At 43.1% G+C, this 25,766-nt stretch overlaps 1 protein-coding gene across 1 annotated transcript in view; it reads left to right on the top strand.

Annotated features, from left to right (window-relative positions):
* Positions 1 to 25,766, top strand: part of LOC123983467 — a 97,401-nt gene that overhangs the window by 13,827 nt on the left and 57,808 nt on the right. The window contains exon 2 of the mRNA XM_046069724.1: positions 20,670 to 20,999. Within this exon, the coding sequence (XP_045925680.1) occupies positions 20,670 to 20,999 (330 nt within the window). The remainder of the gene's footprint in view (positions 1 to 20,669; positions 21,000 to 25,766) is intronic.

A 25,766-nucleotide genomic window follows, 5' to 3' on the forward strand; every position in this document is an offset into this window, starting at 1 on the left:
AAAACATTATTCAGTTTGAACCCAAAGTCATCGTGACCTTACAAAATCCTTTATGGGCACAGATGACACATAGCCTGGTGAGGTTTCAGAGTGCCAGTTTCTATGTGGTGTCACTTTGACCTTTTCTTCTTGAGGTAGATCAATTTGTCAGCATACTAAACCAGAATGAGTCACTTCAGTTTTAGTAAGTTGTATAAATAATACCTGCAGCTTTCTACACTTGATTTCAACTTTACAGCATGTGTTTCTTGTGTTTATCTCACTAGCAGTAACCAAGGAAGAGGAAAAGCGCTGAAAAACGGAAGTCTGACTGTGTCTTGCTTGCAGAGATACTTTTAATATTCACGGTGAAACTCACATACATGGCAGATTGTAACACTCAGATTACTGTGGCACATGGCCAATTTCTGCTCTTCACTTCCTTTCTCTTATTGTTAGCATAAATGAGGCCTTCTACACACGAACAGCTGCGGCCCTCAGCTTTCACTTCCCCTTCTATGCTGCACATGTTTCTGTTACCGCAACAAGTTCCCCAAACGTGGCCTCTAATGCCCTCTGTACCTCCCTCATGCCAACACATGCTCACATGTGCCTGCAGGCATGTTCACATATATATAGAAAACTGCTGCCACCCAGCTTTATTTGGGGCTACTTTGTTTGTGGGATTGTACCTTGAGTCTATTGTTGTAAACTAATGATATTTCCAGACCTGTGAGCAGACAAGCAGCAGTGAGAAGATTTGAAAGAGATTTTTTTTTTAAAGGTGCATATTTGTTTTTGAGCATGGAAGGGCGGTGTCTGGAACTATGACTTCCTGTCTGTAACGTCTGATTGTCACCTTTGTATGCAGAGATGCACTCACTAGCTAACCACAACATACATACCAAATTTGGCACACTGTTGGTGCTATAACACCCAAAACAGACACATACACATACACCACGAGCCAAATGGACTGGCATTGCGTGACTGAGGCTTCACACCTCTCTTTCTCTCTTTCACTCAACGAAATCATGAAAAAAATCCCTCCCCATAATGTGAGAAGTGTGTGGTTGTGTGTGAGTGACAGTCTCTATCTGGGGCACTGACTGACTATGCCCTTGTTTGGCCCCTGTCTGTGTAATTTACACTCTTACTACACTGTATACGCACAGGCACATGCAGAATTAGACTAAGCCATCCCACACACCGGCTCGAGGTGTGTTAGCATACAGCCGGTCAATCAAACCTAGATCAACACACAACACACCTCACGTGCTCGTGAGGTTTCTTTGTCTCTTCACAGCTCTGTTTACACCAGTCCAGATATGCTCCCACACATTCACACTGTAGCCTCAAATTTCTAATTTGTGAATGAACTCGCTGACACAATAGCTCAGCCTTCTCTCATTGTTTTCTCATAGGATTTCGGTTATAGCGATGCAATGCGAAGGTGTGGGCTGCTAGTGGGGAACAATAGCTCTAGAATGATCTCATTCCCTTTACCAGCACTCTGTCATGGAGACGCTTTATGGATGATTTGGAGAAAAAAAATATCCAGTACTAAGGAAGGTGTTCCCTGTGCAATAGGATGGCAGTCAGCTGCCAAAGCCCTCCCATTCCTCTTGATCCATTGCACCTCTGCCCCACGGACTGAAAAGCTCAGTCTTGTGATGGGGGAGCAGTGGCCAGGTGGCTAATTGAGCTGTTTCCAGGGCAGTCTGTGACAGCGTGCCACCCTGTGCCAAGGTGTTGGGGTTTCCCAGGGCTCAGTAATAGATGATTTTAGTCCCAGTAAAGTGTGTCCAATTGCCCTGCCCCAGTGGCACAGAGCGGGCACACAGTCTAGGGCGCACAGGACAGACCGGTCACACTTATTCCCAGTGGAAAGAAAGATGTTGGGTCGGTGAGCCTTTTCATAATGTACTGAATGTGGATTCAAACACCTGCCCATCACCGTTTATTTTGGAAATGCAGTGTTTGTGTTAAGTAAAATGAGACGGAGAAAAATGAATTAGTTTTTGTTTGGATGTAGCGATACTGTGCCCCAGTTCAACACTTTCTCAGTGAGTCATACGCGGCACCATTGTTTGTGCACAGGGAAAGTGGAGGTATGATCTCTTTTCATGGTATGTATGACAGCTGCTTGCTTGTTAAACATAGATCAAGGAGATAAACACACACACACACACACACACACACACACACACAAGCATACACTATCAGATATACCTGATAAACACCAGCATGTTAGCATTGTCATTGTGAGTGTGCTAGTTGTTGCCCTAAACCTAACCCTAGTTCAAAGCAACGCAGTGCAGCCTCACAGAGCTGCTGGCATGCCCGTAGACTCTTTGTCCTCATGCAAAAATAGCCATGGCTTGGTCTTACCAGTTTGAACGAGGACTGTCACTTCTAACGTTGATCTCTTATTTTGTTTTCAAACATTATAGTACAACTGTATTTTTATTTATTTATTTTTAATTACTGTAAAATGTTATTTTATCAATGGATATAAATGTTAGCTTACAGCCAGTGGTATTTTTTGAGAATCTGTATTAGAAGCCTTAATGAAATAACTGTTCTGTACTCATTTAGTTGTGTGACAGCATCAGTAACACTGGGATTGTGTGGTCAGGTGGCTGAAAATTCACTTCGTAGTTGTTACATAAACACAGGGCTGAGCGTCTTCCTCACTATTTTCAAAAAACACTGAAAGTGTGTAATTGAAAGGTTACTTTTGTGGTGGTCGTGGAAGGCCCAAACAGAGAATTTTCACGGATTTGTTTAATACCTCATGAATTCTTCCAGCATTTCATAACAGTGGAAGAGGCTCAACATAATCACTGGAAGCTGCATCTCAAGTGACATATGCTCCAAGCACAAACAGAGATTTGAAACATTCATATGTCTAAACAATGATTTCTAGCATAGTTTCTGTGTGTGCATGAGTTTTTAACTTTATAAGTTTTTGGGTATGTGTGTGGCGGGGTAAAGCTGCAGGGAGATTCACCAGCTGTGAGGGATCAGTTTCAGGATTGTAAACATGGCAGGGACGCCCCCCTCCCCCCAACTCTGAAAAGTGCCTCTTTTGAAATGGTGGAGTTTATGGTCCCCCCCCCAAACATCCCAGCCCCTCCAAACCCCCCACCCCCACTCCTCCCCTCCCTCCCCCCTTTCCTCTTCGTGTTTCCTGTTGAGCTGGCTAGACTCCTTTGACAGATTTACAACTCCGGGGTCAAAGTTTTCCGACGGCAGCAGATAAATCTTACACTGCCCTCCCGGCTTCTCCTTCACCTGATAAAAAGACACACACTCTGAACAGCCGCCCTGCGCTGCCCCCACCACCAACACACCCGCCCCAGCTTCCACCCTCCCCCACATCCTTTCATGTGTAATGTGCCCCCCCCTTTTTTTAAGAAATTGTCTGTGCACCTATGTGCATGAACCTGTGGCATGAACATGTGTATGAGGACGCCTGCATTCACGTGTTCTTCAAGAGGTGTGTGTGCGAGAGTGTATGTGCACCGAGAAAGGATAAGTGCCTTGCAGTTGTGCGGTTAAGATAAAAAATGCAGGACATTGTTTTTAAACCATAAAGGCAGCCTCTTCATGTTACAACAAAGTATTTCTTTTTTTGTGGAGGGAGCAGTTGGTGATTTGCCCCTCCTACCCCCCACCCCACCCTTCTGCTTTTCCCTCCATCTGAATTTTATGTTTTGGTACCACTGTGATACTCACTCCGCTTTTGTCTCCTTTCCTCCCCCAGATAGATAAGAGGAGCAGGAATAGGCTTCATTACACCAGCATGCAATCATTTCTATCCCCCCTCTCTCTTTTACACACACTCTATATTTCTCTCTTTCATCCCAACCACCATAACTTTCTTTTCTTTATTCGCCTGTCTTTTATGCTATGTCTGTGTGTCAACCATCTACAGCTCTGCCTGGGCAGACTGGGAGTTTTGAGGGAGAGTCTAAAAACACGCACAGGTCTTGGGGCCATGTCTCTCTCTTTCTCCCACTCTTTATTTGCTCTCCTTCCTATTTATCTACTCTGATCTCTGTTCCAGGGAGGGAGGAAAGATGATCAGTATTCACAATCTTCAGCCAAAGCACATGAAAGTTGTTTTTTTCCCCAGTTATTACTTTTGTTTGTCATTTGGTATGTTGGGATGCCTAACTAAGACGGAGCAGAAATGATTTGGATTGGTGATAGATCCACAGAGGAGCCATTGCATTAGACTTGTCTTTGACCAGGTGACCGAATTGCAAGTAAAATTTTCACCTTTCTTAAGACTTTGACCATGAACAGATAGATAGATGGCTATATTTAATGAAAACCGGATCAAATCTTCTTTTCAGAGTCAAGGTCCTCATGTATACATCTCACTGACATTATGATGTTTGTATTATTATTTTTAATAATGAAGAGGCCTGCACAAAATAATAAACTGAATGCAGCAGCATTTTCTTTTGCTTGTGCTCCTCGAGCATTGCAACCTTGTGTATCAGCATTGATTTTCCTCAAATGTTTAACATTGTAATATCATATTCTTTATAGCCTGCAACAACAAACATTCCCCAGTATACACACATATTCTTCCCATGGTGTTGGATCAATGGACATGATTGATTTGGCGGTGAGCTGGCAACCAGTCCTGATCAATGCTAGCTTGGCTGTAGCCGCAGACCGTACATCACTGTCACTCACAATGTGTGTCAAAATAAGTGTGAATCTTCTATCACCTCCATCGTAGATAGATAGTAGTTTGTTTTTATTGTTTTATTTATTTTATATTTGGCTTCTGTTTTGTTCAGCAAACGTTGTTGAAATGCAAGTTTAGATTTTATAGGTTTTACATTTGAGGGGTTTCTTTATTTGATAGCAGACAGCCTAAAGGCAGACAGGTGTGCCAACCATTCAGCCATCAGGACACACCGAGTTTGCTAACTCCAGCTAAAGGATCATTATCTCCTCTATGGTTGAGAAACACCCTCTAATCTTTGAGTTTACGCAACTCTTTCAAAAAGAAGTCGACTGAAAATTATGAAAACAGTTTCCTTCCTGGAAAGTCAGCAATTTGGGAGATACAAGGTTTTCACCAGACATCAGATATTTGCGATTACACGATGATTATCAAAATACAACCAGACCCGTATCAGTTAGTTTGGTAATTCAGGACATAGGTCATCCTGTTTTGCAAACTTCACGCACACACACACATAAACACACACAAGCACACACTATCAGATTTGCTGGGAAGCGCATCAAATATTACAAAACATCACATGCCACGCTGCAGCGTTCACTTTGTCAAGCGGTGACCTTGAATACTTAAGAGGCCCCTTGGTGGAGGTTTCTCCCCCACTGCTCTTCACACATCAGTGCCGTAGGAATGAGTGATATGACGGCAAGAGAGGAAGAGAAGGCCTGTCGAGTGACAGAGAGAGGAAGTAGAGAGGAGGTAAAGAGACAGGGTACCATCTGACTCTCTCCAGGGAAATCTTATGACAGTGTAGTGGGGGTGGGGGCTTTCCACTGGAGCGAAAGATTGGGATGAACACATTGGAAGTAGGGGGGCTTCAGGGGATTAACAAATGAACAAACCTGTTGTCCTCTCTCCTGCTCTCTCTTTTGTTCTTCTCTGTCTGCAAAAGAGGATGATGTATATATATCTGGTGCCCACATAACCTTTCTGGAGTTTTTATGGTCAGCGTGTCTTCTCACAAGACCTGTTATTGGATTACGGTTTGCTCCAAAGACTCTGTTTCCTTCTGTCATGTTCTGTCTTTCCTCTCTCTATTACCGGCTGTGCTACTCATTTCTCTTTCCCTCTAAACCACTCTACCACACTTCCTTTCTCTCTTCCTTCTTGTTCAAAGTGTCTCTGTCTTTGTTCTAGTCCTGCAGGGATGAGGTAAGGATGGACGGAGAAGCAAGAAAGACAGGGAGAAAGAGAGCTAATGTAATCGTGTGGTCTGTTTGGATTTATTTTGGCTCCGCACACCTTGTGTCAGTCCACAGGTCCTACGTCGGCCATAATAGCACACGACAGGCTGGCTTTCCACTTCAACAAGCCCGTGTCCTTAAAACAGGGGACAAGAGAGGAAGCGAGCGGCTGACAGAGAGACAGAGAGGGAGGGATGGGAAAGGAGGGGGATATCAAAACATAATGAGATGTGTAGATGGAAGGGTGGTAGGTCAGGGAATGAGGGAAGAGAGGATGAAATATAAAAAAAAGTAATGACATACAGCCTCCAAAGGCGCCGCCTTCATCGGCTTACCTCCTCCCTGCAGCAGCACAGAGGTCGTCTGTTCTATGAGAGATCCAGTGACCTTTGAGCGCAAACTTTGATGTTAACTTTGCATGATTTGTATGGCTGAGAGAGACAGAAGAGAGGGAGAGAGAGAGAGAGAGAGAGAGAGAGAGAGAGAGAGAGAGAATGGATTGTATTCCTGAAACTAGGACAGTCACTGTCTAGAAATGTGGACTCATGTTCCCGTTTCCAACCATTCCCTGGAGGAGCTAGCCTGCCTGCTGCCTGCCTGCTCGGCCAGTTCACTGTCCGCTGTGCTGCCTTCACTGACCCTATCTGTTTCTTGCTCTTCTGCGTCGTGTGATGTTATATAGTGCTGAAACGATTATTTGTTAGAATATCAATCAGCAAGTATAAAGCTCATGATGTTTTTTTCTTAAGTATAAAATAAAAAGATGAGAACCAACGATTAATTGAACCTACTTACAAGCATAACCAAAGTCAGTTTTCAAGAAATAGTTGAAAACATCAGTCACATCGTTGCACCGACATGTTCCTTCATTACCATGAGCACTCACATACTGTAGTTTATTATTGATAAAATCTGCTTCCGTAAAGACTAACTAACGCACCAGATGTGTATTAATCCGTGGCTAAAAATAGTCCACAACAAATACACTATAAGTAACATTTGTTATATCATTGTAAACTAAAAATATCTCTGGGTTTTTGGAAAGTTGGTCAGACCAAACAAGCAATGTGAAGAAGTCACTGTGGGCTCTGGGAAGTTATAATTGACACATACTTACTTTTTTCTGACATTTTACAGATCATTTGGAAAAATGACCAACAGATTAATCAATAATGAAAAAGTCTAACATTGTAGCCCTAACGTTTTCTCATGTTGCATTTGGTTGTATAGTTTCATTTAACAGATACTGAACTCCACAAAGGTAGTGTTTATTGCAGAGCTATGGCATTGGATTGCATTAGATTGTGCAGGGAGTGGAGATGAGCACCTTTTAAAGCACCCAGCAGGTAAGGTTACCTTAATGTTCTGGAGAAGCCTTTTTCCTTGTCTGACAACAATAGAATATTCATTTTCATTAAGTCAGATGAGGCGATGTAAAAAGTGTGTGTGAGAGAGAAAATGAGACAAAAGATTAACAGAAAGATCTATCCATTATTAGATCAAAAGGTTGGGACCTTTGGGTGTTGTGGCCTCTACTAACCCCAGCTGCTGCTACCAAGCCTCTTATATCATCTGTCATCTGTTTGGTTAGAGTTAAAGTTGACTTGCGGAGGGGCCAGGGAGCCATGTGGAAGGAGGGGCCGGGCACAAACATAAAAGTCTTGTGTCGACATCTGCCAGCCTACCTATGCTTTCACTCTGCCTGGCACTGCCAGACCATTAGCATCATGTAGCGCCTGGCACTAATCCAACCAGGACAGTGCGACCTTAATCTCAGTGCCTGGCATGGAGCGCCTAACACATCTGGCCATCAACAGTCCAGCCTACCTCTGCTGCTCCCGTGTGCCCTGTGGTGGGTGTGATAATCCTGCACTGTTTTTACAGCCTCCTCCCAACATTACTATAGGTTAGCCCTTATTAAACTGCACTCCCTAATCAGCTCTGGCATAATGAGTGGCTCAGACTTGTTTATTATCAACATGGGCACACGGCACTGTTCCAACGTGACGATACTTTTGCCCATCTCCTCTTACTGGAGAATCCTGGTTGTAAAAAGGTTGGTTCCAAGAGAACCCTGTTAGCAGCACCTCTGGATTATTTTCCTGCCAGTGCAAAACAAATTTCCACCATTGGCTTATTTACAATGCCAGTAACCTCACTGGGTAGACCACTTGCAAGTAATGTTATTGCAGCAATCAAACTATTAGGAAGTTAAATGTCCACATAGGGGAACTTTTCATTTAGAACTTAGCCACAGCCCCCAGTGATACCCACCAGCGTTCTGTTCTGTAGAGCTTGTTCTGCAAAAAGATCCGAGATCTTGAGCAGTGCCAACTTTGAATTTTTATATAGCATATGTGGGCATATTAATTTAGTTTCGGATACTGAGAAAGTACAAAAAATGTAGCAAGTAGCTGGAGACACAAAACTATACTTCCTCTTCTCTACCCCCCTCATAGACACACAGGCAAACCGCACTGTCTCAGTGGCAGAGACAACAGGAAAAAGCTAGTTGGTGTTTTTGTGAATTAACTCAGGGGCAGTAGTAGTAGTAATGCCCTTGAGCTTAATGTACAAAAAAATGAATAAAATAAAGTAATAAACCAATATAAAGGCTATTATACATGTGCTGAACAAAGAAATGTGTTTTACAGAAGCCCACTTCTACCAAGAATACAAATTCAAGATATTAATCCTGGTATTACTTGATATTGGATCTGCTCATCCCTGCTTTGTTAAACCCCTGTCCTTTGGCAAGATTGCAATGCTGCTGTTCTCTAGCTGTCCTTCTGTAACTTGTTTGTTTAGTTTATTTTTTCTTGTAGAGAGATCAAGGGAAGGCGTTTTCCCTCTCCGCGTCATTTGGATCAGATCAGCAGCAGGTTCCACATGGATCACATGGAGACATTGGAGGATTAAGGTCACTCCTCACTGCCTGTTTCTGTCAGTCTCTTGTAACCCTGGGAAAAGCAGCAAGAGTCACAGATGAGCAGCATCTGATCCCCAGCCGATCATTATATGTGGGTATCATTTCCCATTTGCGTGCCTGCATGCGATGAGTCATAGAGACAGTGAGTCAGAATGTCAATATAGAGACAGAAACTAGTGACTGAAATGTCTAAACTTATGTGTTAATATCATTGTCAAATATGTAAAAGTCACTTCATAACTGCAGCCCTACATCTGATCTTCATCATTAAAGATCAGTAATATTGCACAGTCGAACTGAGTGTTGTTTTTCATTTAGAAGAAGCAGTTTCTCAGGACGGTGAAAGTACATGATCTGATAAAATTTGATCGCAAAATAACTAACCTGCAAAGTTCTCATAATAGAAACAGAGTTTCGCAATTTTGCTCATCACAAGGAGAGTCCTGATCATTTGACATACTGTATCGATTCATCAAAACACTCTGGGTACTTTTTCACTGGCTCCTAAAAGTGAGCTGAACTCTGTGTGTGTTGTGTAAACAGCGTGTGACTGCTCATGCAGAGAGTCATCAAGGGCATATTAGTGTAATGGTGACTTACACAGGAAACCCAAAAGAGATAGAACAGAGGATTCGGGTGGTGATAAAAGCCTAGACCTCAAACTTCCGGCACCAAGCTCATGTTGTTTTTCTCTTTCACAAAGAAAGACCTACTCTATGCCCAAATTGACAGACAAGGGCAAGTCTACTTATCTGTGTGTCTCTCTTCTTTTGCTTTATTATAGACTTTCTAAATCCCTATAATAAACAGAATATGGTGGCTCTTGCTTTTAAAACAGCAAACCCTCTTGGGAGCCAGTGCAGGGCGTGTTTAAAACAATAACAAACATCCCCTTTATTTACTCTCCAGGAGAGTTTACTTTATGCCCCCCCCCCACCCCCACCCCTCTGAGACGGTCTCCTGCTCAGCCATGCATCACATCCCTCAATTCACATCACTTCCAGGTTTCCCTCCATTGTTTCCCCTGCTTTTGTCACAGCATGACACAGTAATCAATAAGCAATTAAAAAAGGCAACATGGCACAGGGCATTGCTTACTTAGCTCCAGTGTATGTTTAGCCTTTGCACGGATATGGTGCACAGGTGAAACCACTGGTGTTTATAGTCACATTGTCTGACACACATGAAAAATAAAGCTCAAAGATTTCCTACACATGCCATTTATAAGAGCACCCTGCAATGCTTTTAGTGTTTGCATCTGCGGTTACAGGCATGATATGGGAGCATTTTTATTGACTTTGCTGTGGTATTTGCCATTTTCCTGACATTTGAAGACCATGCAAGTTCCACAAATAACATATAAAGCTCCAGCTTATGATCATTCTTAAAGGAGGGGAAGATGAGCCAGCTCAAGTTCAGACGATACTCATACCAATCTTAACCAGGAAGAGATGTTGAAACCACCCATCCTGTGCGAAGGAATAGCTGCTGCTGGTTTACGAGGAATTCACACGCAGCGGCTGCACAGTGCGGCGACTGAAGGCCTTCACAACATTATCTAACAGGGTTGCACTGCATGACATGGCCACTCATCCCCAATTACAGCTGTGTTTGCTGTAATGTACACACACAGACCTGACGAGCAAATCAGGCATGTCACTTGACAGTTTAGACTGTGCTGTCTGCTGGGTGGTGGGATGTGTTTTTGGAGTGGGCTCATTTTCTCTCCCAGCACCTTGTATCTTTGTGTGTATGTGGGGGGGGGCTGTTTTTATCACAATGCTGACACCTCATTCTATAGTCTTCTGACCCTGACAGACCGGCAGCCAGGGCAGATGTCTCCCATCAGCCGTGTCCAGTCCACCCCCCTACACCTCTGATATGACAGACCTGCCTGCCTGCCATCCTGGATGGCTGTTGGGAGAGGCTTCAGAGGGTGTAGGTATGTGTGTGATGTGAACCTGCGTTTGTGAGTGTAGGACGAAGGCAGAGAGAAAATATCTTCACATGACATTTTGTGTTATTTTTGGTAATTTTTATGCTCTTTACTGGAGTTATTATACAAATCTACGCAGTCTATGTGCTCATTTCTCTCTGTGTGTGTATGTGTGTGTGTGTGTGTGTGTAAATTCTGTGCTTCCCTGCATTAAAGTGAGCAGGTCCGTATGTCTGTGTTTTTGCATGCGTGTGGTACAAGCCAGGAAAAAGTATAAGCGTGGTATGTTTTGCATTAATGCAAGGGATGAAAAAAGAGAAGAATCCGTTGAAGTCCAGAAACCTCCACTACTCCCCTTTTCTGCCTCTCTTCCTCCTCGCCTCCTTTCTATAACACTCTTCGCTTTTTACAGGCTGCCATTTCCACTAAATTAGTGCCCAGGGTTTTAATTGCAGTTTATGAAGCTCATTTATTGGCGCGAGAGCCTGTGTTTGTGTGATCTGGCATCCAGCGAGGCAGGCCAGTCCTCTCCAAGCCTCCCCGCGGTTTTGCATTTCTTTTTTTCCCCCCTCTGTTGTTTTTTTTCTTCTCCCCCTTCCTTTCTTTTTAACACCAGAATGTTGCTGGGCTTAACCGTACATGCTGCTGTTTTTATAGAGAATTAGCACTTCTCTACCCAGCGCTGGCTGTGTGGCTACACACTGGAAGTGTTGCCTTTAAATCAGCACTCCCCTTTAAAACCGCCTAGGCACGTGCCAAGAGCCACACATTTAGCATACAGAAGCAAGCATTTCTTATGACTTTAATCAGAGCACTGAGAGCATGAATGTCATGATATCATAGCATGATACACAATAAATGTAGTGTGTCTATTATGATTGTTATACATGAGGTAGGTTAAAGGGCGGACATTGTTTTCATGACCCATGACGATCTCACTTTCTCTAAATTTCTCTTTCACTTCCCCTCTCTCTTTCTCTCTTCCTCCACATCATCCCCTCCATGGCATACCAGTGACACCCTGGAGGCTAATTAAGCCTTAATTACATTTGTTGGAATTGATTTGTGATTTAGTCTTTCCTCTGTTGTTCCAGCTCATTGGCCCCCATAGAAATGTCATTAATGCACCATTATTTTCACGGGCGGTCTAATTAAAGGGACATACTCTCTGGGTTTCCTCTGATGAGATGCTGGGAAGAGGAACATGTTGGTGACTGGCACCCTGATGATCTAAAATGGAAGACGCAGTGGGAGGAAGGAGATGAAATGCGTGGCCATAAAGGCGCTGTACAGACGGAGGCTGCCAGGTGGTTCGTTTGAGTAGGATGTCTCATTGTGTGACGTGACATTATCACATGACATGTATGTTTGCCTTAGAGGCTTGTAAAGTTAATGCTACAGGCCGCAGATGGTTAGCTTAGCCTAGCTTAGCTTAGTTTAGCTTAGCTTAGTTTAACGTAAAGACAGGATGCAGGGGGAAACAGCCAGCCTGGCGCACTCCAAAGTCCAGAAATCCACCTACCAGCACCTCTAAAGCTCAGTAATTAGTATGTTGTATCACATTTGCCTAAACCATACACAAACACAAATGTATTTCTTGGCGACCAACAGCTGGGCCAATGACTTCCCGGACTCTGTCTGATGACAAGTGCACAGATTAAACAAACAAGAAGAATGTGTTAATTAGTGAGAGTGAGAGGTGCTGCTAGGCGTTTTTTTGAACTTTGAGGCTAGCTGTTTTCCCTTGACTCCATTCTTTATGCCAAGCTGAGCTAATTAACTCCCAGCTCTAGCTTCATATCAGTGTTATTGATAGTTTCACATAGTTGTCGGCAAGAAATGGAATAAGTATGTTTCCTAAAATGAGAAACTTGTTCTTGATTTTAACTCCTGACCTTAAGTCACAGTGGTTGTGGTCATAGTTTTTGGTACTTGGTGTTGAATGCTTTCTCATGCATATTCCAACCTCCTCTGCATGATAACAAGAAAAGCAGATATTTGAAGGAAAGAGGGGGATTTGAAAGGACAACAAATATGACCCTATTGCACATCCCTTATCCCTTCTGGATATGATCCGAGGCCTTAAAATTTGTTCTGTCTTAATGGGTGACCCGAGTAACAGAGCATCAGGCTGCTTGCAACACAGCAAGGCTAAGGAAGCAAAAGCACGCCTGATTCCCCTTCAGAAATAAAAAGCAGAATTTGGAGTTGGCAGTTGTTTGGGCTTCTTTTAAAACACTAGTCTTTCCTTAGGGAGGTTTGTGGGAGGGAGGCAAAAAAGGGAGAGGGGGTTTTGCGGTGCATTCACATGTGGAAGCTCAAAGCAGTAACAATCTTTCCCAGCCTGCTATGGCCTCATATGGCCTATGGTATCCTGCAAAGAGCCTCATAGCACAAGACTATTCCCTCTATCTCTCTTTCTGGGACTGCTCCTCTATCTTTCTTTGCTTGCTCACCAACTCGCTGCCAGAGTGACTGCCTGCCACTCTCCTCTGCCCTCAATTTTAGTGCAATTCTATCACTTGTCTGCATGTACCCTTTCTGTCGGTTATGATTGTGTATAATGGGACCCATTCCAACATGCTGGCTGGCAGGCTGACGGGCGTGTTGGACAACTGCTACACAGTTGGCTAGGCTGGTGAGGGGGCAGTATAGAGGGAAGGAGAGAGAGAGCGAAAGAAAGAGGGAAAAGGGCGGAGGGAGGGAACGATGGAGCTGAAGATAGAGAGGGAGAACAAGGAATGGGGTCACTTGAGTTTGTTGCTCATATATCGAGCAGCTCACTCTCTCCACCCCGTTTAGTAGTTTGGCTCTTTAGTTACCTCCCTCCCTATCTCTTCAAAACCGCCATCTTTGGGAGTGTTACTACAACAACAATGTCCTTCATAAAGCGATTCAGCCACCCCTCTGTTTTGAGCCCTGGCTTAATCACACCATGTAAACAATGGCGTTGAAGTTCAAGTGAAGCATTAAGCAAGCTTAAGTCTTGTATTTATTTTATATGGCATTGGTAAAGCTCAGCAGACTGTATTAAATGCCCCGAGAGACGTTGCTTTAGAGCTGATACGAGAGAAGTGTTTTGCTTTGGTACAGGTTTCTTTGCAGCTGGAAAAAAAAGAAGAAAACAGTCTGTTAAGCAATGCAGAGAGACATTTACCATGTCAAGAGTATGAATTGTCCCTAATAAAGGTGTTTTCCTTAACTTTGCCAGGTCCCTGCGATTGCTGAGTCATCTGGAAAAAGCAGCGCTCTCGCATTCTTTATTCTTGGGTAATGCAGCATAAGAGGACTTCCATTTTTAGCTTTACTGCAAATTACATTAAGCCACAGTTCAGTGAACCCTAATGCTTTGAAAGTAACAAAAATCGACGGACAGGGATAGAAGTTTTTTGATTTTGCTCAGACCTTCTCACAGAAAGGCCTCCTTGATACCTCCACCCTGCCGCTGAGCGGGAAAAGAATGGGTTAAACCTGTCTGTGGCCCACATCTGGGAATCATTTGAAACATTCCACAAGGCTTACCACATGTTTTCAGATGGACTAAATCCTGCGAAAGGCTCGGCTGTCAGAGGTTTGAAAAATCATCTCTTTTTTTTTGGCCAGGAGGGGGAAAATGAGAAATAGAAAATTAAACTGTATAATGGCTTTTCTCTCTTGCAGGTGAGATTAGGTAGGGATGTGGATGGGTTGCCCCTGTGTGTGGCAGTGGTCATAGTGTGTATGTGGAAATGTGTGTTTCTGTGTCCGCTTGCATGTTGGTGGCATGTTATTTGAATGTGTTCTGACTGAAAGCTGTTTCTTAACAGCTCTTTGCAGTTCAAAGTAGGCTTTGGGGCTGGGTTAACTGTTTCCATGCGACTGATACAATCTCAAATGCACTCTCTTTCTTCCCTTCAATCATTTCTTCTTTATACTTCACAAGCTAGCGCCACAAAGCAAACCGATGTGTAGCTTTTCAGCACGCCTGTTCAGATACACTTACAGACACGAGTGGCACATTCAGCTCCTGGCAGGCTAGCTACTTTTGAGCATTGGAATGGGTGATTTCTTCATCTTACAGTGATACCGTATATCCTCTTTTATAACGCCCATTCGTGTAGCCTTCAGCCTTGCCATGAAATGCTTTCTATGGTAACTGCTTGACAGTTTCACCATTACACTCTACTATGGATGACAAGCTAATAAAGAGGAGTCGCAGAGTGATGAATGGTTGGCTGCTGGGAGTTTCAAATACAGTAAATATGTGGTTTTAAGAAGGCAGTAGCAGGCAGGACGAATTAGAAGTCAAGGGACTCTGTGGATGGTGATTGACCACCAAGCCTTGGTTCTCTCTCTTACACCGGGTCTCAGATCCTCTCCAAATGTTACCCAAGAAAGGCTGGTAGACAGTTCTTGACGTCAGGCCCCTGGGCTCTCATGTTGCCCGGTGTGTTAGACGCCTCACTGTAAATGTCCACTGACATTTGGTGGACTGAAAATGTTTCTCTTGGGTGTGGGTGACACCCTCTCTTTTTCTCTGTGACATGCGGTATGTGGCCCCATGCTGGGGGTGAAAGCATTGATCAGGTTGAATAATGTTACCACACTTTGGAAATAGCACTGGACTTTCACACTGGACAGTAAATAGGCCCCGAACGTTTGGAAGTAGAAACTGAGCACCTGTTAAGGGACTCGCGAGGTGCCTTGTAAAATGAAACATGAGAGACACTCCACTACAGTGCGGTAACAATGACCACCTACAGGGCTACTTTATGTTATGGATTTCATAGAAGGGAAACACAGGATTAGAGGGTGTGTTAAGCGATTTGGGAGAAATCCGATTCCTTGACAAATACCATGATACAGAGCGAACAACGGCACAGCAAGTAATGTAACTAACATTAGCTAAGTAGCCAAGCTAAGGTTAGCAAACTGTTGTTACAGTTGCTGCTGTGAAGATCACATACAGAGAGGACAAAACGGTCCCAGCTTTAGAAAGTGATACTCACAACTCTCCAACTACTGTTGCTAACATCACAACAACAGCATTTTGGCCAACTAGAAAGTAAGCTGAATGTCCATGGCCAAGTAATTTAAATGTTACCTGAGTCACAAATCATTGTTGAAATGACTGGAATAGTGTTGTGTAGCATGGTCCAAGCCACTTTATTTGTTTCCAATTTACAGAGCCAGGGCTGAGTACAAACACCAGATTTATTTTCAACGCACACACAGAAGGGAAAGCTAGCAGACCCTGAGGAGCTGAATTTGACAAAAAGACGTGTATTAGATTGGACATTGTTATGTTGGCAAACCAGGAAGTTGCCCTGGTTCCCTCAACAAAAAGCCAATTGGATTTTTTCACTGGAATTTGTATTATTACAGTTTATGATACTTACACCTTGTGTTCAGCAAGATAATCTTCACAAATGAACACCACTTTTATGATTTTTGAAGCATAGAAGTAAAAAGGTAACGTTTGGCTGTAAACAAACTACACCATGATTGAATGACTTCAGCGTCACCATCACTAAGCTTTCAACTTGTAATTTGATTGTGCACTCTTTGGAGTGATGACGTTTAATGTCCACAACAACCTCTGTAGTCTCATTTAGCCATTTGTTTGCAACAAGACACGTAAAAGCTTCAAAATTCAAGAGTGGGGTATTTACTAACATATTTTATGTCATTGTTAACATGTTGACCACAGACCTTATTTCAGGCATCTAACCAATAACCCATTTAAAAAACCCAATGAATTTGAGACAAGGGAACTAAAGTGCAAATATGTTAACTCCTGCAGCACTCTATGAGAACATTTTGGGAAATTAACTGGGAAATTTGTTGTCTTGCCTATAGAGCTAGATGTCTATATGGTCAATAAGAACCTCCAGCAGCTGGTTACCTTAGCTTAGCATAAAGACTGGAAACAGTAGGAAACAGCTAGTCCGGCTCTGTCCTAAGGTAATAAAATTTTCCTGCAGCTGTGTGTTCAGATTTGCAACAGTGAATGGTATCAATCTATTCATCTTACTCTCAGCAACAAAACAAAAAAGCTAATTTCCCAAAATATCAAACAATTCCTTTAAAATCAAGATACTATGCTAATGTCTTCTTGTGACCTATCATCACAGGTTGCATATATTTAAGGGCTGTCACCAGTTCAACCAAAGGTGATTTTTTTTGCACTTAATATATTGGAATAGTTTTTACAGGACTAAATTGGTAAAATTTTCCAATATTCCGTAGCAAAAAAGCTAACATTAGAGGACTATCTGGAAAATTAAGTACAATTTGATGTAGTCCATATGGTGTGTGCTCAGTCCCCTCCTGTTCATGCTGTCCACCTGAGACTGCAACACCCGACATGGAGAGAAGAACCATGTGGATGTTACCACCATCATCAGCCAGATTTCAAACCTTGATATCAGAAGGAAATCAACTATCTTACAGAGTGGTGCACACAGAGCAACCTACTGCTCAACATCAGCAAAACCAAGGAGGATTTTTTTGGAAAAGGGAGGCAAAGACACACACCCCTGTCTACATCAGCGGAGCTGAGGTGGAGCAGGTGAATAGTTTTCGGTTCCTGGGAATCAGAATCACAGAGAACCTGACATGGTCATCTCACAACTCCACGCTGGTAAAGACATCTCAGAAACTGCTGTATTTCATGAGGAACTTAAGAAGGCATGTAAAATAGTTTATATTCTATATACTGTATATATGTTCTATTTCTATAACTTGTTCATCTAGTGTATAGTATATAAGTTTTGTATATGTTTGTTTTTGTGAGTAGCATCAGGGTTAACTACAACTTCATCTCAATACACAACCCTGTTTTGTAAAATTATGAATAAATGTACCTTGTACCTTGTTTGGTTGAGGAGACCCTCAGCTTGGGAACCACTGAAAGCATGGATCTAACTATCCCAATTTGAAAAGTAACATTACTGGTGAGGTAAATGTTACTTACCTAAAGCATAGGCGACATTTTGTATGCATACTGTACTTAATCCTTCATGTCAATGTCACGCTTGTCTGTTACTTTTTTCCTTAAAAGTCTTGAAAATGGAGAAGGCAGCATTAAAACACAATCTTGGATCTTCCAAGCATGTCCAAATTCAGATTTTCTGTCTCTGTACAGGACACCGGACACAACGCTAATGTGTGTGCCTTACGAGCCACTGTGTCATGTCTGTCATTCTGAAGGCTTGTTTGCATACAGGGAGGCTATGTAAAGCATTAAATGGAACACGCATTACATTTTCACTATGCTTGACATGTCAGTACAGTAAACTGTACAGTGCATACTAAAATGCATTCTATATCTGCATCTCAGAGTAAAGGGAGCTATACTAGACTGGAAAGCCATTAAGATTCAACTCCAGTAACTTCCAGTGTAAACCTGGCTACAAGTGGAGGATGCAGCTGGGCTAAGGAGACTCCAGAGGCCTTACTATCCAACCTAGAGATGTGAAGAGGAAACACAACACTACACAATACAAATCCCCACACTGCAGTTGAGTGAACGACGGCAAGCCCATCCAGTCTACATGAACACATGCTATACACATGCATGCTGGGCCCCAGTTCCACCTGTCAGAATGCAGTGAAACAAGGCAGTTTAATCTCTTCAACCATTCTGTTAGACAGCAGCTACTTTCACCAGTACATACTTTTAGCATTTCACGACTCCCTCAGTCCATGCTTACTCGCATGCCTGTGTGTCCCATGTCACAACCAACACCCCCCACCCCAGCACCGCATTCCTCACTTGTGTGGTGATGTGTGACAACTGACACAGCTTAGTGCCACTCACAGCTTTGTATAAAAAAGCCTTAAAGGCAGCAGGGAAAACAAGGAGGATACAGTCGCTCACACTCTCTCTGCACCAGTGTAAATGCTCCCAGGAAAAATGATGAAAAGCAACTGAGAAGGTAACGCGGAGTCAAAGTGTGTCACTGGCTGTCTTGTGGCCTTTTGTCCAATCATATGGGACAAGGGGTGTCACATCTACCACCTGTCAGAAAACTTTGCTTTCTGGGGTGGAAAGCTATCGAGTGTTGCAGTCATATCTGAGAGGCAGGAGAGAACCGGAGCTTTCTCCTGGCACAAAACTCCCTCGCACGTAAATATGCTCACAGATTCACGCACCTCTTTGCACCTACAACTGCATGCACACCTGTGTGCACATACATATACACAGGCACATTAAAGCTGCAAATAACAGTTATTTTAATTACTGGTCAATGACTATTGTTTATGTTGTTGATTAACCAATTATTTTCATTGTCGATAGATTGTGAAAAATAAGGGCAAATATCAATCACAATTTACCAGAGCGTCAGTTTCATATTTTTGAAGCTGTAAATTATTAATTATCAAAAGATATTTATACTTGCACACACAAAACTGACACCCTATAGTAGTTTTGTCTTGAACAATTGCTTACATATTACACAAATGCTTTGTTTGTGAGCTTTCTTTGTTCGTTTTATAACATATTTTAATGAGCCAAGTACAGCATCATATAAATTGTATCAGCTGTTAAAGCAGCCAGTCAAACTGAGAGCTAATTTTCACATGCATATTACACAGCTATTAAGATGTAGATTATAGAAACATTTAAAAAACAGCCAAAGTGCGTAGTATAAATGTAAAATGCAGAGTCAGAGAGCACACAGTTGGTTTGCTTTTAGAAAAATATATAATTAGGTTTTAAATATAAAAATAGCTGTGACTCTTTTTGTGAGTGGTGGATTTAACAGAAGAAGCTGACTGCCCGAATGCAGTGTGACAGAAGGGTATCTGTGATGGAAGATATTTAAGAGCCTTTAATAGTGTTCTCAGCAGGACGGGGAGACATAGTCACGCAATGGAGCAAGAGCCAGATTGTTTAAAATTGTATGCAAATGATACATATTTGAATAAAACCTGAAAATCCTCCAAGTTCTCTGGTGTCACATAGTGATGTTGCATAGTGATGACAAGTTGGATTTTTAAGGCTTGACAAAAAAGGGGAAAGTATTGTAAGGACTGATGAAAGATGTAGTTTGGAGTAATGTATAAACAGTCTGAAATGTGTAAATTTTTTGATCTAAATATTTATTTCAGAGATTATGTAATGAATGCATGATTTCTGTGTTCTTACATCCGGAATGTAACATTCTTTCTCTTTTCCTTACAAAAATAAATATTTTCATCAGTGTGTTGCCAAAATTCCACACATTGTGAGGCTTGTGTAAAATTAGTATTACATTTTGCCTTGCTGCACTCTCTGTTGCAAACTTGTGTTTGGTAGCATTACTTTCAAAATATCCGAACTTACATAATTACACATTCTCTGGGGACACCACTGACTTTAACCTCATATTAAAGTGTAAGTATGAAGTTAGTTATTTTGCAATTTAAGAAACTATGTTCTGCTGCCAGACTGAGAATAGAAGGGAATTTTGTGCCTTTTAGTCAGAGCTGGGACTTAGTTAATTTACTCAAGTAGCCTACTGTAGGCTACTTATGGACAGCTGTAGTTATTACTTTTTAGATTAGGATCAATTTATATAACATGATAGATTATAACTATCTACCAGTAGTATATAAAGCTGTTATAATTGGAAACAGCTTCTGTAGTAAAACTAAAATAATATGATATGCTTTTACTTTTGATACTGAGAGTAGCCTACTCTTTGATAATAGGCTACTTTTGTACTGCAGGCTACGAGGCTTTTACTCGTGTATACTCGAGTATTTTTACATAGCCTATAAGATGATGTGAAAGGATTAAACTCATTTAAATGCAACTCAACGAATGCTGGACTTCTTCTTGTTGCCTCGCATCATTTCAGCAGAGCACTGAGCACATCTGGAGAGAGCAGGACGTCCACTTTTGAGGGACTGGCCCGCAGAGAGGGAAGGAGGCGGGGGCAGAGCTGGTGTTGGCTTTCACAGCCAGAGAACGTGACTGCAATGGTTGCCTGTACGCGAGCCGTGCCAAACTTGCCTGCTCTCTGAAAGCGGCTCGCCGTCTCTTGCCTACGGTTTGCCGAGGGTGGGGGGTGGTGGCGGGCTACTGTTGCTCGGCGCTCGCGAGAGCCACCGTTTGCAGATTTGAGAGTCGCCAGAAAACTTTGAAAAGAATACCACCGCGGAGAAATACAGCTGCGCGGCTGAACTTCCACCAGCTGCCCGAGGGGACCGGGAGGAGGAGTCAACAGGTCCCAGGTATTACCATCCACTTGTCACTGACAGCTTGTCAACATTTGACAGCGTGCGTTCGGGTCTCAGCCTCTGTAGGAGGTCAACCGGATACCGTGTTGAACTGTGTCACCTGGAGGATTTTGAATGCGTCGTGCATGGCCACGGTGGATCTGTTTTAACGCCGTTCATTGTCAGAAATAACTAGAGTGCGAAACTCCTGTCAAGTTGGTAATTATTGGCTACCAAAGCATCCGCATTGTCGAACAGAAACTATTATTGTGTTTGTCAGCGACATTGTATTCAGTGGATACGACGTCTTTTAGGGCAGCTAGCATGCAAAGCTAATGCTCCTCTGCGCGTCAGGGTAGCCTGTAAAGACACTGGGGGCAGATTTCAGCGCTGACAGTTTCCTCAGGGCAATTACCTGAACCGACCTGCCACACAACTTGCTTTGCATTTATAGAAAAGTGCCTGCATGTGGAGTTAAAAGCACGCAGCGCTGTGTGTCTGAGCTTCTGCACCCACTCCGACAAGAGCTTGTTTGTTTTTGCAACGTCAGGGCACCGTAATGTGGAGAAATATGTATTTTGTGACATCGTGAATTTTGCACATTTTGCTCAGTGTTGCTTCGTTGTGGGCGACTTCAGCTTGAGATGAACTTTGCTCGAGGGCATAGTGTGCATGCTCTTTGATACCGATCATATCAGGAGCCCACTTCCTCTCCTCGGTGTGCTGTAAATGGATGAACAGACCTAGCTCACAGAGGGGCAACCACAGCCTGCATGTTTTTGATGTGATCTAAAGCTGAGCTGGAAACTTGATGACCCAAAACACACAGGCAATCTCGTGTAGCCAAAAAAAAAAAAAAAGCCTTAAAGTACCACTGCAAACTGATGGTTATCTCCCCTAATTTGTTAACACCCCAGATCAACCCCTGTCAAGAAAATGTGTCAATATAAGGTGTCTGGATCTCAACAAATTGAATGTCAGCATCTGTGTTATAACGCTTGAGTTACACACCCTGCAGTGTGACAAAAATGTCACAGATTACAGTGCTTATTACCCTCTATTTAAGGCTGCAACAAGCACTTTCTAGATGTTTGCTTTTATTTAATCTGTGCACTTAACTCATGTGGCACAGTGTGGTTTGTTGAAAGATATTTTGTGATACACACAGAGTCTCTTATACTTGGCGGCAGGCATGGCAGTGCAGACAAGTTTTTCTGTGGGGTTGGGCTGGGAGAAGAAGATGCCCTTTCCTTTGGCAACCTGTGACATTCAGAGCAAGATGCATTAGAGGTCGAGTCACTCAGTGGGAAATTTGGCGTGTCTGAGGGTTTTCCCACCCTGTCACCCCCTCTCTTGGTGTGATTCACCGGTAAATGTTGTGCCGTCACCATAATTGGGGCTAAACGCAAGATTGTGCTCATGCCCACTAAACTGTCACATTTGATAATAGTTTTGAAAATAACCTTTAGATACCATTTTTATCTGTAACTAGTTCCTATCTCATTGGTGGGAATGCGGTTATTTGAAAGGTGTGGTGTTGGCATTCATAGGTAAATCTAACATAGTAAGAAAGGTTTAGTGAAATTGTAGTGAACAGTCATTGCAGGCAGCCGATGTAGTTACATGATTTTAAAAAGTTGAAGTGACCCAGTGTTGTACTTGTTTGTAAAAATGCAGTGTTCTGATACAGGGGTTTTTGTTACACTGTCAAACCTCTCTGACAAGCTTCAACGGGAAGTTAGTTCTCTCCACGTGTGAACAGTGCCAGTTAAAGGCCTCGCACGCCTCGGTTTCACTTGGCATTAATGTGTCATCATCGTTGAGGCAGTGGCACACTCACTTTGCCCCACCCACCCACAATGTCCCTCTCCTTCTTCTGCAGATTGTAACGTTGAGTGTGAATGATGCCGTAAAGGAAATTCTTTCATCTTTGTTCATTGAAAACACAGTGGCGGTGAGTCAGTGTGTCCTAGCTCTGTCAGTTTTGTTTTTCACATTTGGTGACATTTGCTTATCAATGTGTGGAACAAATAAATAACTTTACCAGAGGAAGGGAGATGAGTTACTAAAGGTTGGTTGGATTGGTCACATTTAGATCAGTTTTGGTCAAATTAGATGGTATAAATGGTATAAAGTGACATTGACTTTGCTTGTTGAATTTAGATATTTTGTGTGACCTGTTTTCATATTGCATGGCAAGTTAGAGAGCGGGTTCAGTGTGTCTTTCCATCCTTGTGTTACTATCAGGTGTTATGGATGGTGTCATCATAGCTCAGCTGGTCACCACATCATTGAACATGCAGATCATTTTGATCTCAGTCACATGATAGCATCCTTCACAAATAACAAATAAACCACTGGCAGCAGGAGGTGAATATGTAAATATTGTAGTTTTAGAGAATACTCTTGGCTAAATTTGGCATGGGGCCTGGTTTTCTTTGAAAAAGCCCTCAGTGTGTCAGGTGGTTTGGTTTGGTCTGTAGTGGTCTATACACACAGTCTCGCCACAGCAACCTGCTCCCCTGTAGTTGACAAGCCAGGCTGACTCACGAGGCTGTGGCTGTGCAGCACAAACTTATCAGGCACTGACAGATGAGACATGCTCCCCACAATGGCAGGGCACCCCGGAGATGTCACCCAGCGCTTGCCTAACGGTAAACACCTCTACCCAGTCCCACCCACACGCTGTCAGAATTTGACTGCTGGCTCTGTTTTTGGAGTGGGAAGTTCTTACAGTGAAAGACCACACTGCAGAATAGAGTTTCACTCACTATAAATAGGAAAAAACAATAGGCTGGGTTTTTAGAATTTCATTTGATGTGTACACATGCTGGTTTACCAATACACTGAATTTGCAATTAATCTTTGTTCAGCAAATAACATCTTTGGCCCAATAGAAAAACAGTTACTTCTACAAAGGGAGTCCAGTGGAAACAGTGTAGCTTTACACTAATAAAACCAGCCTTGACCTAAATGAAACAGGCCCTGACTCTGTCAGAATAAGTAGAAATAAATTGGGATATTACAGTGGTTTGGCTGTGGTGCCCAATGACGTAGTCATTGCCTTAGGGACTGGGGCGAGTGTGGGAAAAGCAGGAGAGAAGAAGGGTGGGAGCCGATACCAGGAGAGTGCAGCCGAGGCCGAGTGGGAATTTTTGGAGGGGGAGTTGTGGAGCCGCTGTGATGTTGGGATGTGGGAGCTCCACTCACGTCGGCCGGCGGCTGTTAGACAGGCCTGCTTTTGCATACTGATTCTCTCTGCGCTGCTTTCCACATAGCTCACTGGACTGCCTGGCCCTGCCAGCCTCCCCCTCTTGCTTTCACGCCGCCTCCTTTTATTCCTTTTTTTATGGCTTTGATGGTATTAAATAATCTTTACGTGTCAGAGTGCACAGCTCCCAGTGTTCATGTCGGGAGAGCGAGAGAGCAATTAGGTCAGAGTGGTAGAATGATTTGGTTTCATCCCAGCCTTAAAGCGGCAGGGTACCTCACTTCAACTTGCTCTTTATATTCACCTCAAACCTTCGGAGTGAGATGTTCAAAGAGGTCCAAGGCCAGTGGGGTTATCAAAGCACTCAGCGAGAGAACTTCGTATCTCTCTGTTGTATAATCTCATGATAAAATGTCCCAGAATGGATCATCGTTGTGATATTTTAAGTTCCTCACTATGTTAATTTGCCTGAAGAATCAGGCCACGTTTGTCTCCTTTTTTCCTAATGAGGCTGAGCTAAAGACCCATATAAGCTATTATCCTGGTTATTGATTTGAAATGTGTTTCAAGCCACAGGTTGTTTTGGTAGACCTTGAAATCATTGACATATTTATCTGCAGAGTTTTTTGTACTGCTTTTTTTTTTACAGACTCATGCAAAAAAACTGAAAGCCATGTGTTTCTGTTGATGTTCTCACTTGATCTGCGCCATAAAGTTTCCCATAGCCTGTTGTCCCATGTTTGAGATTGCATTTCTACCATTTGGCATGGGAATGTTCTGGCCCATGTCAAACTGTTTCATTGCCCTCGTCACAGGGTTTCATACTATTTTCCACACTCATTTTGTACCTTGGCTTTTTCCGAAAGTGTCTCTGCCCAGTCAGAGAGTCCCCCGGCGTGACGGCTGACATTTCATGTGAAAGAGCCCTATTGTTGGTTCTTAATCCCCCTCCACCCTCCTCTCCATAAAACAATGGTATCAATTGCTTCCACTGAGTACATCCACAGCTCTGAGTGAGAGACAGATTGGCCCGGCCTGTTAGGTAGTCTGCCAGCCGCCCTACCGGGCAGCCAGGCCAACCTCGTCATTCTCAGTGATAGCTCACTGCTGCCCGCAGATTCCTCTTCAAGCATCTGCGCTAATATTATCTCTGTAGCATGAGACCCTTGATCGTGGCTACACTGCCACCTCGTAAATGCAGAAATAATGGCTTGCGTATATATTTATTTTCCCGGGGAGACAGTGGAGCAGATCAGTGGCTTCGACGTACCCCCAATCCCCCAGCGTCTTAATGAATGGTCTCCATTCTATTTTCCTTCATTTTTCCCGGGACACTGCCATTAACTTTGACAGATGATATGTTCTTTCACTGAAACAGTGATCCTGGGCACACTGTCACTGGAAATTGGATTCGCACACCCACCCCTTTGCTGCTTGCCTTTTCTCCATCTCTCTTTTTCTCGCCATCTTCCATGTTCCTGTTGCTCTCTCTTAGTCTGCACTGAGGGACTGTTAATATTCCTTTTAGAGCTGCACTGTACAGCTAAGCTGCCAAATTAACCCCTCTGCTG

This window comes from Micropterus dolomieu, linkage group LG14 (assembly GCF_021292245.1).
Source record: "Micropterus dolomieu isolate WLL.071019.BEF.003 ecotype Adirondacks linkage group LG14, ASM2129224v1, whole genome shotgun sequence".
NCBI lineage: Eukaryota > Metazoa > Chordata > Actinopteri > Centrarchiformes > Centrarchidae > Micropterus > Micropterus dolomieu.